This window comes from Festucalex cinctus, chromosome 5, assembly GCF_051991245.1.
Source record: "Festucalex cinctus isolate MCC-2025b chromosome 5, RoL_Fcin_1.0, whole genome shotgun sequence".
Taxonomy (NCBI): Eukaryota; Metazoa; Chordata; class Actinopteri; order Syngnathiformes; family Syngnathidae; genus Festucalex; species Festucalex cinctus.
Genome location: NC_135415.1, coordinates 24,871,830 through 24,886,013, shown reverse-complemented (window position 1 = coordinate 24,886,013; position 14,184 = coordinate 24,871,830). Strand labels below are relative to the sequence as shown.

Below are 14,184 nucleotides of genomic sequence, written 5' to 3'. Positions count from 1 at the left end.
ATTACAGGCAGATACTTTTTTTTTTTTTTTGCTCAACCATCACGAGTAACTTACAATTTATGATTTAAATTTTATTATGAATGTAATACAATTTAGTTTTTTTTTTTTTCAAGCCACCATTGTTTGTAAAAAAAAAAATAATTTCCAAAAAAGAAAATAAAACCCTTCTACAATTTCTATTAATCAAATCAATTGTGTTTGAAGTATAAATTTTGGACATTAAAATGAAAAAGGCAGTCATGAACTGATACTTATATAACAAGTATAATACTTGTAAGTGTAATAATAATTACTAGAAAATATCTAGTACATTTTGGATTTATCCAAATCATCTATATTTTTAGAATAAAAGAAAAAAAACAGACTAAGTGCTATTTTAGTTGGAAATGAACAATACAATTAGCATTTAAAAAATAGCTATAATTATATACAACTATAAATACAGTACTATATATAATGAATACTATAAATAACTAATAAAAAACATTTGTTCATGAAATGCGGGCTATACCTGATTTTTTTTTTTCCCCCACAAATTGATATACTGTCAATACTTATTGTATGAATGTATTTTTTTTTTTTTAATGAGATACCATATTCCACATTTACTGGAAAACTACATTTGTGTGTTTCCACTTTCCACAAACATGTAGACATGATCTGATCATTTTCTGAATAATTGTGATGAAAAGGTTTTATTTTTATTTTTTTTTAAATAGAATTGAGATGACACACTTTTGAAAACAACACTTTTATTACAAGTCCTAACCAGTGATGACTGGTGGAATTTTTGTGGACAGGAACGGAAGTTGGCTTTTTCATTAAAAAGGTAAAGTGTGAAGGGTTTCCATTTTCATTTCTATACATCCAGGACCAGCGTTTATTTTTGAGGGAAATCCTTCAGATTCTACCTTTTTAACTTTTGTTCCAGCACTCAGCTGGCAGTGCCCTCTTGGCGAGCTGCCACTGGTCTTAACACTTACATTGGCCACACAAACATGCACAAACAATTTACAGTTGCGATGGGTGGATCAGAAGCACAGCAGGTGATTGGATCCATAGCGTCACATGATCTTGACCACAGGGAAGTACTTGTGAGCCGTGAAGTCAAACTCGGGCAACACCTGGTGAATAAAATAAATTTGAATTCAAGTGATGTAGTAGTAAGAATAAGAATTAGTTATCCATACCATGGTCTCCTTTTTGTGTCCTCCAGCCAAGAGTTTGGTCACCACAAAGTTGGGCTTGGCCACTCTCAGGATACCGTTCACCTGTGGTCACAAAACAAGTATATAATCCATACAGTATACTAAATACCATGATGACACCTTGAAATGCGAGCACCCCTATTTACGGCGAGTGATTTGGCACAACTTCAAACAAATGAATGTAAATACCTCGGGGTCGGGGCTGGGGACGTTTTCCAGGATGAACTTGGCCTGCTGGAAGTGTTTACTGGCAGCCAGGTAGAGGTCGGCAGAGCCCGGAGCAGGATTGTACTTTTTCAGGTCAGACATTTCCTGTGGGGTGGGAGGGAGTTCATCCTTGAGATGCTCCCCGGACCGAAGTCTCAGCAAAAGCACCCACCTTGAATTGTATGTAGTGTACGGGCGGGGGTGTGACGACGCTGTTGAAGGGTGCGAAGCGGTGCTCGTAGCGAACCTGCTCGCTGTCCAGCTCGAACTGAGGCTTGCGCACCTTGCCGTCCATGTCCAGTGCCACCATTGTCTGACCACATGGCGGGCGAGGGTTACTTACAAAAGCGCAGTCCAAAGAAGGGCGGCGGGGTGTCGTACCTTGTACATGCCGGCACACATGTTCTGGTAGGCTTGACTCATGGTGATCTCTTTGCTCAGGGGACGAACTGCACACATACGGTGAAGAAATGATTCGTTAGCTTCTGGTTCAGTATTAAAATGAACAAAAATAAGATTGAAAAGGTTTTGCTTGAATTGTTCCCCATTTTAAAATGCAGTTCATTAATCCAATTTGTGTCACTGCCAAAACATGTGTGGCCCCCACCCCCATCCCCCCCGTGTACCTTTCTTCTTCTTCTTGCTCTTTTTGCTGCTGCGTCCCTTCACCTGCTCCTCCAGGATCCTCTCCTCGGCCATCTGCGACGCATCCGCTCTACTCAACGTCGACATCAGCCACGCATACAGGAACTCGGACAGATACCTGCACCGTGACCAGATGTTAGTCCCTTAGCTTTGGCGCAGCCATCGTGGCTGTGAGGCGAAGCGGCTGTACCAGTAGACGTAGTAGTACTCGTGCATGCTGTACAGCTCCAGCTCAAAGCCGCTGAGCAGGTACTGGATCATGATCCTCAGGTTGTGGTAGAGGATCCACGTTCCCAGGCAGGCCAGGTGCTGCCGCTGGGGCTCGTACTTGATTAGCAGGCTGTGTAGGGCCGCGTCAACCTTCTCCGCCTATGGGGGAAGGGGAGGGAAGACATTTAACAAATGTGGAACCTCAAAGTGGAGTTAAATTAATTTATTTCAGTTTAAATAGATGCCTGGGTGAGACCTTAACTGTACAGTTTGTAAAGGTTTTGCAATTATTTCCTATTGCGTGCTATGCTAATGTCACCTCATCCTGCAAGGTAGCAAACTCTTCCAGAATGTGACCCAGCTTGTCCCGCTGCCGAGCTCGGTTGTGTCCGTGTATCTGGACCAGGCTGCAGAACGGCTGTGGGAGGGAAGACAAAATCAACCAGAAGATAACGGGATGTAAGTTACGTCAATGAAGGACAGCTGAAGTACCCTCGAACAGTGCGTAACAAAAGAATCGATGTAGTCTTTAGCCTGGTGGTTGTTGAACAGACAGCATCTGCACACACGGGATGCACAAGTATTTTGGCGACTGGTGGACCGGGTTCAAATCTCATTTGCATGCAGAAATAGAAGGCCTCAATATATCGAAATAGAAAATAACAGACTTACTTGTATGACAGGACGGGCGGACTGACAAAGTATCTAAGAGCGTCTTTGATCATGTCCTGCATCAGATGGGTGCCAAACACTTTCTTGTTGTCAATCAGGAATGTCGTCTACATGGATCACAACAATTACGTTCATTGTCAACAGTCGGGTAACATGCGTAACGGGCAGCAGCTCACCTGAAGTAGAGATCTGGACAGCACGCATGGAGACTGCTCGCTGAACTCACAGAAGAAGTCCTATTGTTTAGTGTAACAGAATAAAACGAACACTATATCAAAACAATCTGTTTTTTCATATGAAATCAGCAACATCATAAGTAAAATTAAACCGTGATGACATTGTAACGTTTGGAGGAAAAAGGGAAAAGCTTTCAAGTCTGAACACCATCCCAACCGTGAAGTACGGGGGTTGGCAGTATCATGTTGTCACGCATAAACTAGTTTTTCCCAACCTTTATTGAGCCAGGCACCCATTTTACACTTTGGCGGAGGTTTGGCTAATTTGTTGCTGCTTTCATATTGGGCAATAGATGGTGCATATAGGCCTCCATTATGTAAAATCCTTCTCCGTTACCAGAATGCCGTGCAGGTTGGTGGTGTTGATGACGTCACAGACGGTCTTGATGCGCTCGATGAGCTTGCCGAAGTACGCCACCATGTCCTCCCTCTTGATGATCTTGGCGTAGCGAGGGAAGGTAGGGGGCAGCAGCCGCTGGTTGACCAGTGGTTCGAAGCCCATCATTATGGGGTGATCTGCATTAAAATAGTAATTAGAAAAATTGATTAAAAAAACAAAAACGTACTAGACACACGTTTTTTTTTTTGCTTTTGTTTTTGACCTCCTTTAGTGGTGTCATTCTGTGACTGGATGCCATGCTGCACACTAGAATGAATGGCTGACAGGAGGTCAGCTGCCTGGGCAACAAGCTTCTGAGCCTCCCCCACCGAGCTGGTCTGTTACACAACACAAACAAACGCAACGCTCACTTCCGTGCCTGTCACCGTGCGTCTTACTGGAGTGCAAGTTAGCAAAGTTATTACCTCTTTTTTGGTGAAGGCAATCAGTGCAGTCAAGAGAAGGCGTGTGAACTTGATGCGGTTGAATAGTGCCAAGTATTGCTGGTGCTGGAGATAACACACACAGGAACAGGAATTTAAATAGGAACAGAAAGTCGGGGTTAGGATCAGCCGCACAGGAATAGGATGGCAAAGGAGCAACAAGTCAGTGAAAGGAACAAAAATGGAAAGTGGGCGATGGGAACAGTTACTCAGAACAGGATCGGTAAGTCAGGAACAAGAACGGCAAGTTGGTGACCAGAGGGGAGAGTCAATGACAGGAACAGTTAGTCAGGAACCTGAACAGCACAAGTGAAAGAAGAGCAACAATACAGGAACAGGAAGTCGAGGGCACAGCAAGTCAGGGGCATAAATACAAGTCAGGAATAAGTACAGCCATTCAGTGAAATGAAAAGCACATGAAAGACACAAAAGGCACGTTAAGTTAGGGACAGGAACAGCAAAACAGGAAAAGGAAGTTGAATGAACAGCGAGTCATGGACAGAAACACAAGTCAGGAACAGAAGATCAAGAACTGGAAGAGCAATTGGAAAAAAAAAAACAGTAATTGGGGACAAAGATGTCAAGTCAGAAACAGTAGCAGGATCAGCAAGTCATGTGCAGGGACAGCAAGTTAAGGAGTGAACAACAATGAAGGAACAGGAAGTCAGAAATGGCAACTCAGGAACAGCAAGTCAGCGAGAGCCACTGTCATGTTCAGGAGCAGCATATTTAAGTTATGGAATAGGTACAGCAATACAGAAGAAGAAACGACAAGTTGGGAACATGATCTGATATCCTTTGCAAATTATCTTCATGGTTCTCATCAAATATTTACTTTTTGTGCAGAAAAGGGAAGCTCAATGTTTATTTAGTTTCTAGAAGATAATAAAAGTAGCGATGAATGCCTCACTAAATCATTAAAAAAACAAAACAAAAAAAACACTGATCTCACTGCTTGTAGGAAGCCTCCATTAATGCAAGTCAGAAACACATTTCTAGCCATCTACATGCTTATAATCTGCAAGCGCTTATGTATCAAACAATCAATCACCTCCAGCTCCACCTCTGGGTCTCGCTGCTCGCCCTGACGACTGCGTGTGCTCTAAAAAAGGGACACAAACAAAACATAAAACACCCAATATAGCAGTAGTCACAAAGTAACAAACTTGATGAATGACTAACCTTGACTTTCCTCTGTAACTCATCTTCCACATCTTTCAGCATACCTGGAAGTCAGTGAGGCAACATTACTGATCCCTGCTCTTGTTAACCTAATTTGATGAGACTATGGAAAATTGTAATAACGTTGTACCTGTCACTCGCAGGTCTGTGACATTGTTAGCCATCCTGAAACCGTACGTCATCGCCTGGAAGTCCTCCTACACAAACATATGGTAGATGTCACCCTCCGGGTTGTTCTCCCACACATCCATCAAGATGTTAGCCCACCTCCTCGAACACCGCTGCCTTGTTGACTTTCTCCCGTGCGATGTCACAAATTTTCAAGATGCCCAGGGCGAAGGCCTTGAGGGCGGGCTCCTCGATCAGGTCCGGGTTGTGGACGTACAGGCATGTGAACACCGTCTGGGCCAGGGAGTGGCCCTCCAGCCATGTGATCTGCACACGGTCACATGATAAAACGTCCAGATGTGTGAATCTCTGAGAAATTCCCGAATGTTCAGTGGGAGACTCACCAAACAGCAGAAGCATGTGTCCATGATTCCGATGAGTTCAGGAAGGCTCAGATCTTTCACCTTGATGGCGTGTTCCTGCAGGGAAGGGAATTTATGAGGAACATTGAAAGCGGAAGTCAAGTTGGATTGTGTTCACGTGCCCTATGAGAGCAGTTGTGTACCTTGATGGCTTGCTCAAAGTTGAGCACTTTCCTGTTGACTTGGTTCCCGATCATCCCGGCGTCCATCTTGGGATCCATCATCTCGATGGCCGACATGGCCTCAAACAAGCCGAACCTGCCACAGCAGAAATTGTTTTTTCTTCTTCTTTTTGTTCTGTTAGTTTTTTGCTTGACTATTCCGGTACTTTCCATACTCACAGTTTGTCATGAAGCAGCTCCCCAAGGCTCAATTCTACATATATAAAATTGAAGTTAACATAAAAAGAGGGGAAAGCAGATCTACATGATGTCCATGATCACATACCTTTACAAGAACTCTTGAAATCGTGGGTAATATCCACCCAGTTGGCATTGTTCTGCAGCTTTTCCGGGATGCCCAGACCCCAGCCTGCATCATCCTCCTCCACCGATGACTTCATCACCATGGTGGCAACTGTGCATTCACACAGAGCGGACCAGACTAGACTTTCTTACTCATTTTCCTACGCATCACATCTACAAGTATACACTACTCTGGCATCACATGGAGAGGCAGTTCATGCTAGGAGGGAGCCTAAAATGGTGCCAATTGCACGCTCGACTGCACTAAATACTTGTTCACTGCAAAAGGGGAGAATGCTCATCACACTTACATGTTTAGATGACTGAAACTGAACCCGTGTCTAACTGAATAAAAATAACAATTAATGGTACAGTCACATTATCAGTCCTAGAGATTCACAAGTTTTATTTTATGTCGAACTGGATTAGAATAACAATTAAACCTACAATCAATTATTGTAAGAGAGAATAGAGATTCATGAGAGCATTCAACTACTTTTGACATCCTTCTTGAACATTCACGAGAATGTTACTGCATTTCAGACGAAATAAAAAGTGAGGGTTCACATCAACAGGAATTCTACTAAAAAAGTAACGAAAATGCATAATAATTATGAAAAATTAGCTCATATTGTCTTACATTAAAGGGGTGGGGGTTCAAAATTAGGGTTTTTTGACTTGATTAGGGTTTCAAATTGGGGTTTCATGGTTTCAAATGCAGAGTAAGATAATTTAAAACTTGATTTGGATAACACCTACAGCCACTTATACTGCTAAGATTCAGAAGACAATTTTACCAGAGGATGTTGCTAATTTAGACCCAATCTAATGTACAACATTCGTGCGAGTGTATTTTACGTTCCAACTAAATAATACAAAAAATACAATTAAAATGACCAGTTCCAGCATGATATCTTCTGCAACAGTATGAAAGAAAGAGACGCGCACAGGCTAAAATGTTTATTTAAACTAATGCTGTTAGCCAGAGTCAGTAATGATGATAAATAGCGCATACTGACTCAAGCTAACTTATTTATATTTAGTTTAAACACTCCAACGTGTCACGAATGGATTACCACAGTGAAAATGTGATGTTTCGACTCAAAACTGAGACATACCTTATTGTTTTGTTCTCGCCATGTAGCTCTAGCTGAAGGGGAAATATTTCACGGGTAACTGCAGCCTGGGCGCAATAAAATGACGTCATCAGTCAGCACAAACTTCCGGGATTTGTAGTTTCCCCCTACATCCCGTTCAAACCACAGCCCTCCGGCTTGTAATTCTCTCCCCAATGTAAAATATTATCCCATTAGTGTTGTATCGGGTGACGACCATGGCGCACTGGCTGTATCAAAGGCATTGGTGCACGTAAAACCGCAGTGAGTCGTACTCTCGCGTGGCTCGCTCACTTGACAGCCCCTCTCTCTCTGACAGTCGGGGGGCTGCCCCTCATCACAACATCACTAGGGCGTTTCAGCCAAGCCAGTCAGCCAGTCGGCACACTCCTACCGGATAAATACACACCCTGTTATCTCAAGAGGACAGCTGTTCCTTGCTACGCAGGTACGGTAGGTCATGCTCATCCTCTTACGGCGCCTCCCGGGCTGACCGCTTTGTCTCTCGGCGACGGGGGCGTTTTGAATTATTATTTTTTTTTTATTTGTGAGCGCAGTCATGCGTTAGCTTACTCGACCCAAGCGGCAGGTGCAGCGGCCCCGGCCCGCTAACCCTTTTAGCCTCTTCGGCTTTTTCTTACGCCTTTCCAGGCGACTTGGCTACCAGCGACGACTTCACGTTTCATCTGCGTTGTCATTTCACTTTGCTCCCATGCTGGATTTTATAGGGAGTCGTCGGATGGTTATGAACTACATGTCAAATTATAATGGCTGTCAAGTGACAGTACAACGACGTTATAAAACGTCGCTTCATAAAACACTTCTGCAACTGTATATCAGTCCAAAAGGCCCCAACACACAAGTGCTCATTTGTTATATCAGTAAATAAGGAAGTTCTCAGTTGCTGTCTTATTTGGCTTTTGCAGTAATACTGGCCAGCATTTGCTTTATTGTCACACTTTGTCAACCCAAAACCTTATAATAGATTTTGTTACCCGAATGAAGATTCCAATTTGCTAAAATATATCATTATATATTGGGGCGGCGTGGCTCAGTGGTATGGTGGTTGTCTCCCAAACCAGAGGTTGTGGGTTCGATTCCAGGCCATTGTGATCACGTCCAAGTATCCTTGAGCAAGATACTGAACCCCCAATTGCTCCTGATGCTGTGTCATCAGTAGGTGAATGGGTAGTCAAAATGTAAAGCGCTTTGAGTGCCTTAAAGGTGGAAAAGCGCTATATAAATGAAGTGCCATTTGCCATTTGCCATTTATAATAAAGTCTGTAAAATGCATTATAATGCATGCTTTTTGATGCCAGTCCTGAAGTTTCAACAAAAACAATCAGACAAGCACATTTTGTATTAAAACAAACAGTTTTGCTTTCAAGTCAGGTTCACAAACTGTATAGCAACACATGTAGACAGACAATATACAGGCATGTATGTTTTATCCTATGCCAAAAAATAAAATAAAATAAAATATTGCGGATTACTGGGAATCTTATTGTAGATCAGTGAAATTCTTCTTTATTTGTCTGCATGACTGTATTAAGGTCTTTTCACACTGCGCTTGTATTTTGGGTTCGCCATGGGCATGGATGACAGCACCCCAGTGCAGGCTATTAATAAGTGCGTGTGTAGCACATTTAACCATAAACAACAGAACACTTGAATTTGTTTGAACAACAATGGATCCTGAATCAAGAGGACCTTCACCAAGAAATGATGTGCCTGAACGAATGAATCAATTATATTAAAACAGTTGCCTCTGACTGACACTTGTCAATAAAATTTGATTTGTGACCCATTTTGGTCCCCATTCCTCACCAACACTGATGTTGTCCTGCATAGACACATTATACACTCAATAAAAGTGTAATATAGTTACGACCGATGCACTTCTAAAAGGGTTTATGACTGGCCTTATCTTGCCGCTCAAGTGCTCCTGTATTGACTGGCTCTGTTCACTCAAGTCACTTGGTTTTGAAACTGCATGCATTCACCGTTTATTTCTTTCACAGACGACATGCCATGTTGATGTGACGAAAATGAACAAACCCAAGATGGCATCAGAGAAGGGGTGAGCGATTGTTTTATTTTTACATTCAAAGTACAACTTAATCCAAACATAATGATGTCATTTGTCCTGTGTCACAAGCATCTGGTCTCTCTTACCGATTCGCTCCCTCAAGTTTGTTCTCATACCTTTTGAACTTCCAGTGTAGCATCAGTGCTTGTTTGGGTCCTGTTATTTGTTTTTTGGCTCCTTTGGCTCTGCTGGGGAAATGTGGGACTCAAAAGAGCTACAGATCGTTGTTGGCCAAAGTAGTAGCAGTAGTAGTGGAAGTGGGACTCATTTGTGTGGTCCGTACTAATATCAGGTCGGGTCTTAAAGCAAGTTAATTACCGATCATTTGCGGCTGTGATAGTGAGGACTCTCCTTAAAAGTGCCCTGCTCAGCCTGGAACAAAAAAAGCAACCAACAACAAGTAACTTGGCACAGGAACTAGGCCCACCAAAATAAAAATACAAAAACTCATATGAGAAAGTCTGAATATTATGAGAAAAAAAAAAGTCATGAAATGCAATATTACTTGAAAAAAGCCAGCCCATTATATTCATGAGGATTAAATTTACATTAAGAGAATAAAATTGTAGTATGAGGGAAACATTTTCTGACAGTAAATAAATTATATAAATAAAGTCTTAATATTTCATACTGTATTGTTAGAAATAATTGTACTGAATACAGAAAGAAAATACATAGTAAGTTTGAGTAAATAAAAACCCGCTAAAATGAAATATTTCAAGAAACAATTGTAAATTTACGAGGATAAAGTTGTAATTTTACATTTTAATGCTCTGACTCATCATTTTTTGTAAACATTTTTGCAAAAATAAATTCACAATATTACATGAAAAACAATAATTCTATTAGAATTTTGCAAAAAAAAACAAACATTACATTTTTAATATCACAAAAAATAAATTTACAAGAATCTCACTGTAACAACTGTTCACTTACGAGAAAAAAATAAACCCCCTTTTTCTTCAAATAGATATTTGTAAAATTGCAAAGCAATTGAATTCAGTTGTTTTTTTTAAAAGGAAAATATGTTAATAATACATAGGGGCAAAATGTGCAATATTCTGAAAATAAAGCGATGAAAAGTCTTCACATTATGATAATAACTATTTCCAGAATTTTTGAATGAGAATAAAGGGTAATATTATGAGGAACTGATTTAAAATTTCTTTTTTTTTAGTGGTCCTCGTGCCCCTTCACGTATAACTGATGCAATGTGTTTATTTGGGCATGTATTGAACCCGCGATGCGTTCGCTTGCTATTTCTTCTTGCGCTGTCCCCAGTGTGCACTCATCTCTGCTGTGTCTTTATAAGGACATGGAGTGCATTCAGCTCCGCTGGGTACAACTTTGATGCTCTTCTCCCATGTTTGCTGTTGATGTACCAACCAGCAACCTTTCACCCCCCGCTCGTCCAGCTGACCAAAAGGGTTCACACTAAACTCACTGAAATCGTGTCAGCCAAAGTCCACAATGCTGACTCTGGTGTTTTGTCAGTTCTATAAATACCACTCGCATATTTGATATTTTCAAAACATGGCCGCTTTAGATACAGCCTTGATATGAATCATCCCCTCATGAGGCTCGTAATTCAGGATTTTGTTGAATCTCTGCGTTGATTTATTTCCTCTTTAAAGTGTCATTTTGGAGACTGCGCTGTCTTTGAATTAGAACTAGAACTTAAAACTCATAGAAGTCTAAATGGCTCGCCTTAGATGACCCTGATGTATCCCAACGGACATCTTCGGGTTGTTTTTCCCCAAACATTCCAATACACAAATGAGTGGTTGAAAGCATTTGCATTGTTGTGTCTCTTTTCTCCTCCACAGTGCAAATTTAGGTCAGTTGTTTTTACACAAAACTCAAAATAGTACAAAGGGGCACTCGAAAAAAAAAAAAAACCACACCACATTGAATACATCAGTTGGGAGGGGACACGCTAAAGCTGCAATCTCATTGAGCAGCGAATGCTTGACAATGTAGCGGATATTGGGTTTAGGTCAAGGTAAAAGGTTGCAAACATGTTCGCCGGCAGTTTTTACTTGTCGCAAACATTTTGTTGTTTTCAATTTTGTTGACGGTTGTTGCGCTCGTCTCTCTCCCAGTGTTCCCAGCGCCTCCAGGGTGCAGATCCTGCTCGCCCAGCTGGAGAAGATGACCGGAGACTCCATGGTGAGGGATCCCGAATTGGCACGGCAGCTCACCTCCAAGCTCCTGCATCTCGTCCAGACGCAGGGTGAGCGCTCCGGATGATACGTCTATAAACATGATCATGATTTCTGTAAACACAAGGCGCCAGCGGACTTCTATGTGGTAGAAAAAAAACTCTCTGACTTCAAGTGAAGCCAATGACAAAAACGTCTTGTGTTTAGGGGTATTGGTATTTTGAATGGACCATGTTGCTTGTGCAGCAAGCGTGTGACATTTATGTGATTCTGCCCTCCCTGAGCGTGCTTAAAGCTGTTTAATGACATCCTTAGTTGGAGTTGGCATTAAAACTAAACATACAACAAAAATAATGACATGCACAAATTTATATTTATGTGGATGTGCTTCTATGCTGTAGCCACCTTCTTGAGGCTAAAGAATAGGCGGACACCACCCTAATTGTTGACACAGCCTTAAAACTACACATACCGTGTACACAGCCTTACATAGTGTATGTTGTTTTAAGTGGTGGATACATACTGGAATAGTCCACTAATTGTGTACTCAAGCTTAAAATAGAGAGATACCACCTACTGTACTACCACTGCTAACTACTGACCTCTAGTGGCATATACTATGCAGTACATTACATTGCACGAATACAGCAAGATTTCCTGTTATCTATTTTGGATTTCTACCCAAAGTTTGGGAAAAGCTGACACGTTCATACAGTTTTTACAAATTAAAATACAAATAAATAACTCAACAAAAATACCCAACATGTTATAAAGAATTTAAAACAACAGAGGCACACTGATGTTTAAGCACATCTGCCTCACAGACTTTGATTTGGCTCTGTGTTTGCATGGAGTTTCTCTTCTTGGTACTCCGGCTTCCTCACACATTCCAAAAACTTGAAGACTCAAAATTTTCCCGTGCCCTGCAATTGGCTGGTAACCTTTTCAGGGTGTACATCATCACTGCCTTTTGCCCAGAGTCAGCTCACTCGCAACCCGAATGAGGGTACGTGCGATAGAAAGTGGATGGGTGAAATAAAAAATGCAAATAAAAATACATCACAGTAATGCAACGGAAATCTCCATGGTGGCATCATCAAAAGAAACCAGTAAATAAATAGTAAAATACACTTGGTAAAATTCCTGCAGTAACTAACTTAGCTGAAAAATGTTACTCAAAATGACGAGTTTGAAAATGTTTGTGTATTCGGGACTTTTCTTGAAAATTTGTACATCCATAGGAGTTGATGTTTAAATAATAGAACTTATTTTTCTTTAATAATAGTGCAAATTATTAAAATCTATATATAGTAGTAGGGATTTGTGAGTATCAATGCCAGGTATTGGTGTCAGGCTGATACCTGGCCTTATTTCAAGTTAGTACTTGTTACGCTGGCCGATACTGGTATAGATATTGGACCTCTTGTGGCCGTTTTGTGATCAGGAACTAGAAATTAGAAATAGAAGAATTGCCATTAATTTCATGCAAATGTAGCAAAATAGGCTATATTGGCATATATACTTTTTCCTTTACAATTACCTGTCAATGTTTTTTTTTGGGGGGTGGGGGGGATATTAGTATTGGTGACTACTCAAGAGTTGAGTACTCATACTGGTAAAGGTGGAAAAAGTGGTATCAAAGTATATAGCAAGGGCCAAGGAATTATCATATATTTTAATTGTAAATTCATGTATTTAATTTCGTACATAAATGTATTTATTATTCTTAATTTTATTTTTGATAAATTATTACATTATTAGTCTTGTTTATGTGCCATTAGCTGAATTTAGAAAGTTAAAAACAAAAAGAAAATGAAAAGCTGCTGCTCAGTTCTTGGATGTGTTCAACCGTCGCCTTTTGAAGCCTGCAGGCCATCATCGCACCTCTCACTTTTCTTGAGCTTCGTCATACCTCCCTCCAATGACGAATGGGTGCAATGGAATGTCTTATGTCTGTCACCCCCATTCATGCAACACCCCTATTTGTCAGCTGCTCCTCTCATCTGTACCACACACACATATGCACGTTGACGCACATACACGCACACACAGCAACAGCCCCCCTGCAGGGTATGTGACGCGGGTACTGATCCGTCTGGCGGTAACTGTAAACCCTGGGCAGGAATTTGGTGTCGTCAGGTTTCATGTTTAAAGTGTGAGAGGCTCAGGGGGCAAGAACAAGGGTGGCCCTGGGCATTGCCAGTAGTTTTTTATTTTTTTATTTTTTTTTTTAAATATGGAATGTCTCATGTGTCTTAAGAGGCATATCACTCAAGTCGTTTCTTATTTTATTGCCCGCCTCCTGCTCCTCAAAATTGATTGGAAAAATGTGTGAGGTTATGTTTTCATTTTCCGATAGCAACGTGTGGTTAATTTTGTGCGGGCGTGAGATTACATGGGTCATAGTGTTCTGTGCACAGTGTCAGGACGCGCTGCTTTGGGAATACAATTAGCAACAACAAAAAAGTGTATGAGAACCTATATATGGAGCACCGCTACACAAGGAAGTACTGCGTCGACCGTCCTGACTCTCCAGGTACAGCTAGATTTATGATCAGATTGACATTTGCCACACAATGCGTGACAGTCACACGTTTATTGTACCTATGTGTTGTTTGTGTGTAGGTAAAGAGAAGGACAGA

General features: G+C 41.2%; 2 protein-coding genes across 6 annotated transcripts in view; one reads left to right on the top strand and one right to left on the bottom strand.

The window, feature by feature from the left end:
- Nucleotides 1-679: 679 nt before the first annotated feature.
- Nucleotides 680-7,601, bottom strand: naa35 (N-alpha-acetyltransferase 35, NatC auxiliary subunit). Its single transcript, XM_077521229.1, has 23 exons — nucleotides 7,295-7,601; nucleotides 6,160-6,288; nucleotides 6,054-6,087; nucleotides 5,856-5,970; nucleotides 5,695-5,769; nucleotides 5,450-5,617; nucleotides 5,313-5,379; nucleotides 5,183-5,226; nucleotides 5,052-5,102; nucleotides 3,983-4,066; nucleotides 3,781-3,895; nucleotides 3,516-3,694; nucleotides 3,119-3,178; nucleotides 2,943-3,049; nucleotides 2,763-2,829; nucleotides 2,590-2,688; nucleotides 2,251-2,429; nucleotides 2,042-2,178; nucleotides 1,797-1,864; nucleotides 1,588-1,728; nucleotides 1,398-1,520; nucleotides 1,191-1,271; nucleotides 680-1,124 (listed from the first exon to the last, which is right to left on the bottom strand). Exons 2-23 carry the CDS (start codon nucleotides 6,278-6,280, stop codon nucleotides 1,065-1,067), a joined length of 2,175 nt encoding a protein of 724 aa, XP_077377355.1. The 5' UTR covers nucleotides 6,281-6,288; nucleotides 7,295-7,601; the 3' UTR covers nucleotides 680-1,064.
- Nucleotides 3,337-14,184, top strand: part of agtpbp1 (ATP/GTP binding carboxypeptidase 1) — a 31,240-nt gene continuing 20,392 nt past the window's right edge. For 3 of the 5 annotated variants that reach the window (XM_077521228.1, XM_077521227.1, XM_077521226.1), the window contains exons 1-3: nucleotides 3,662-7,739; nucleotides 9,313-9,371; nucleotides 11,483-11,613. In XM_077521228.1, the coding sequence (XP_077377354.1) occupies nucleotides 9,340-9,371; nucleotides 11,483-11,613 (163 nt within the window). In that variant the 5' untranslated portion in view covers nucleotides 3,662-7,739; nucleotides 9,313-9,339. Of the gene's footprint in view, nucleotides 7,745-9,312; nucleotides 9,372-11,482; nucleotides 11,614-14,184 lie in introns of all 5 variants that reach the window. The other 2 variants (XM_077521223.1, XM_077521225.1) reach the window with 2 other exon arrangements.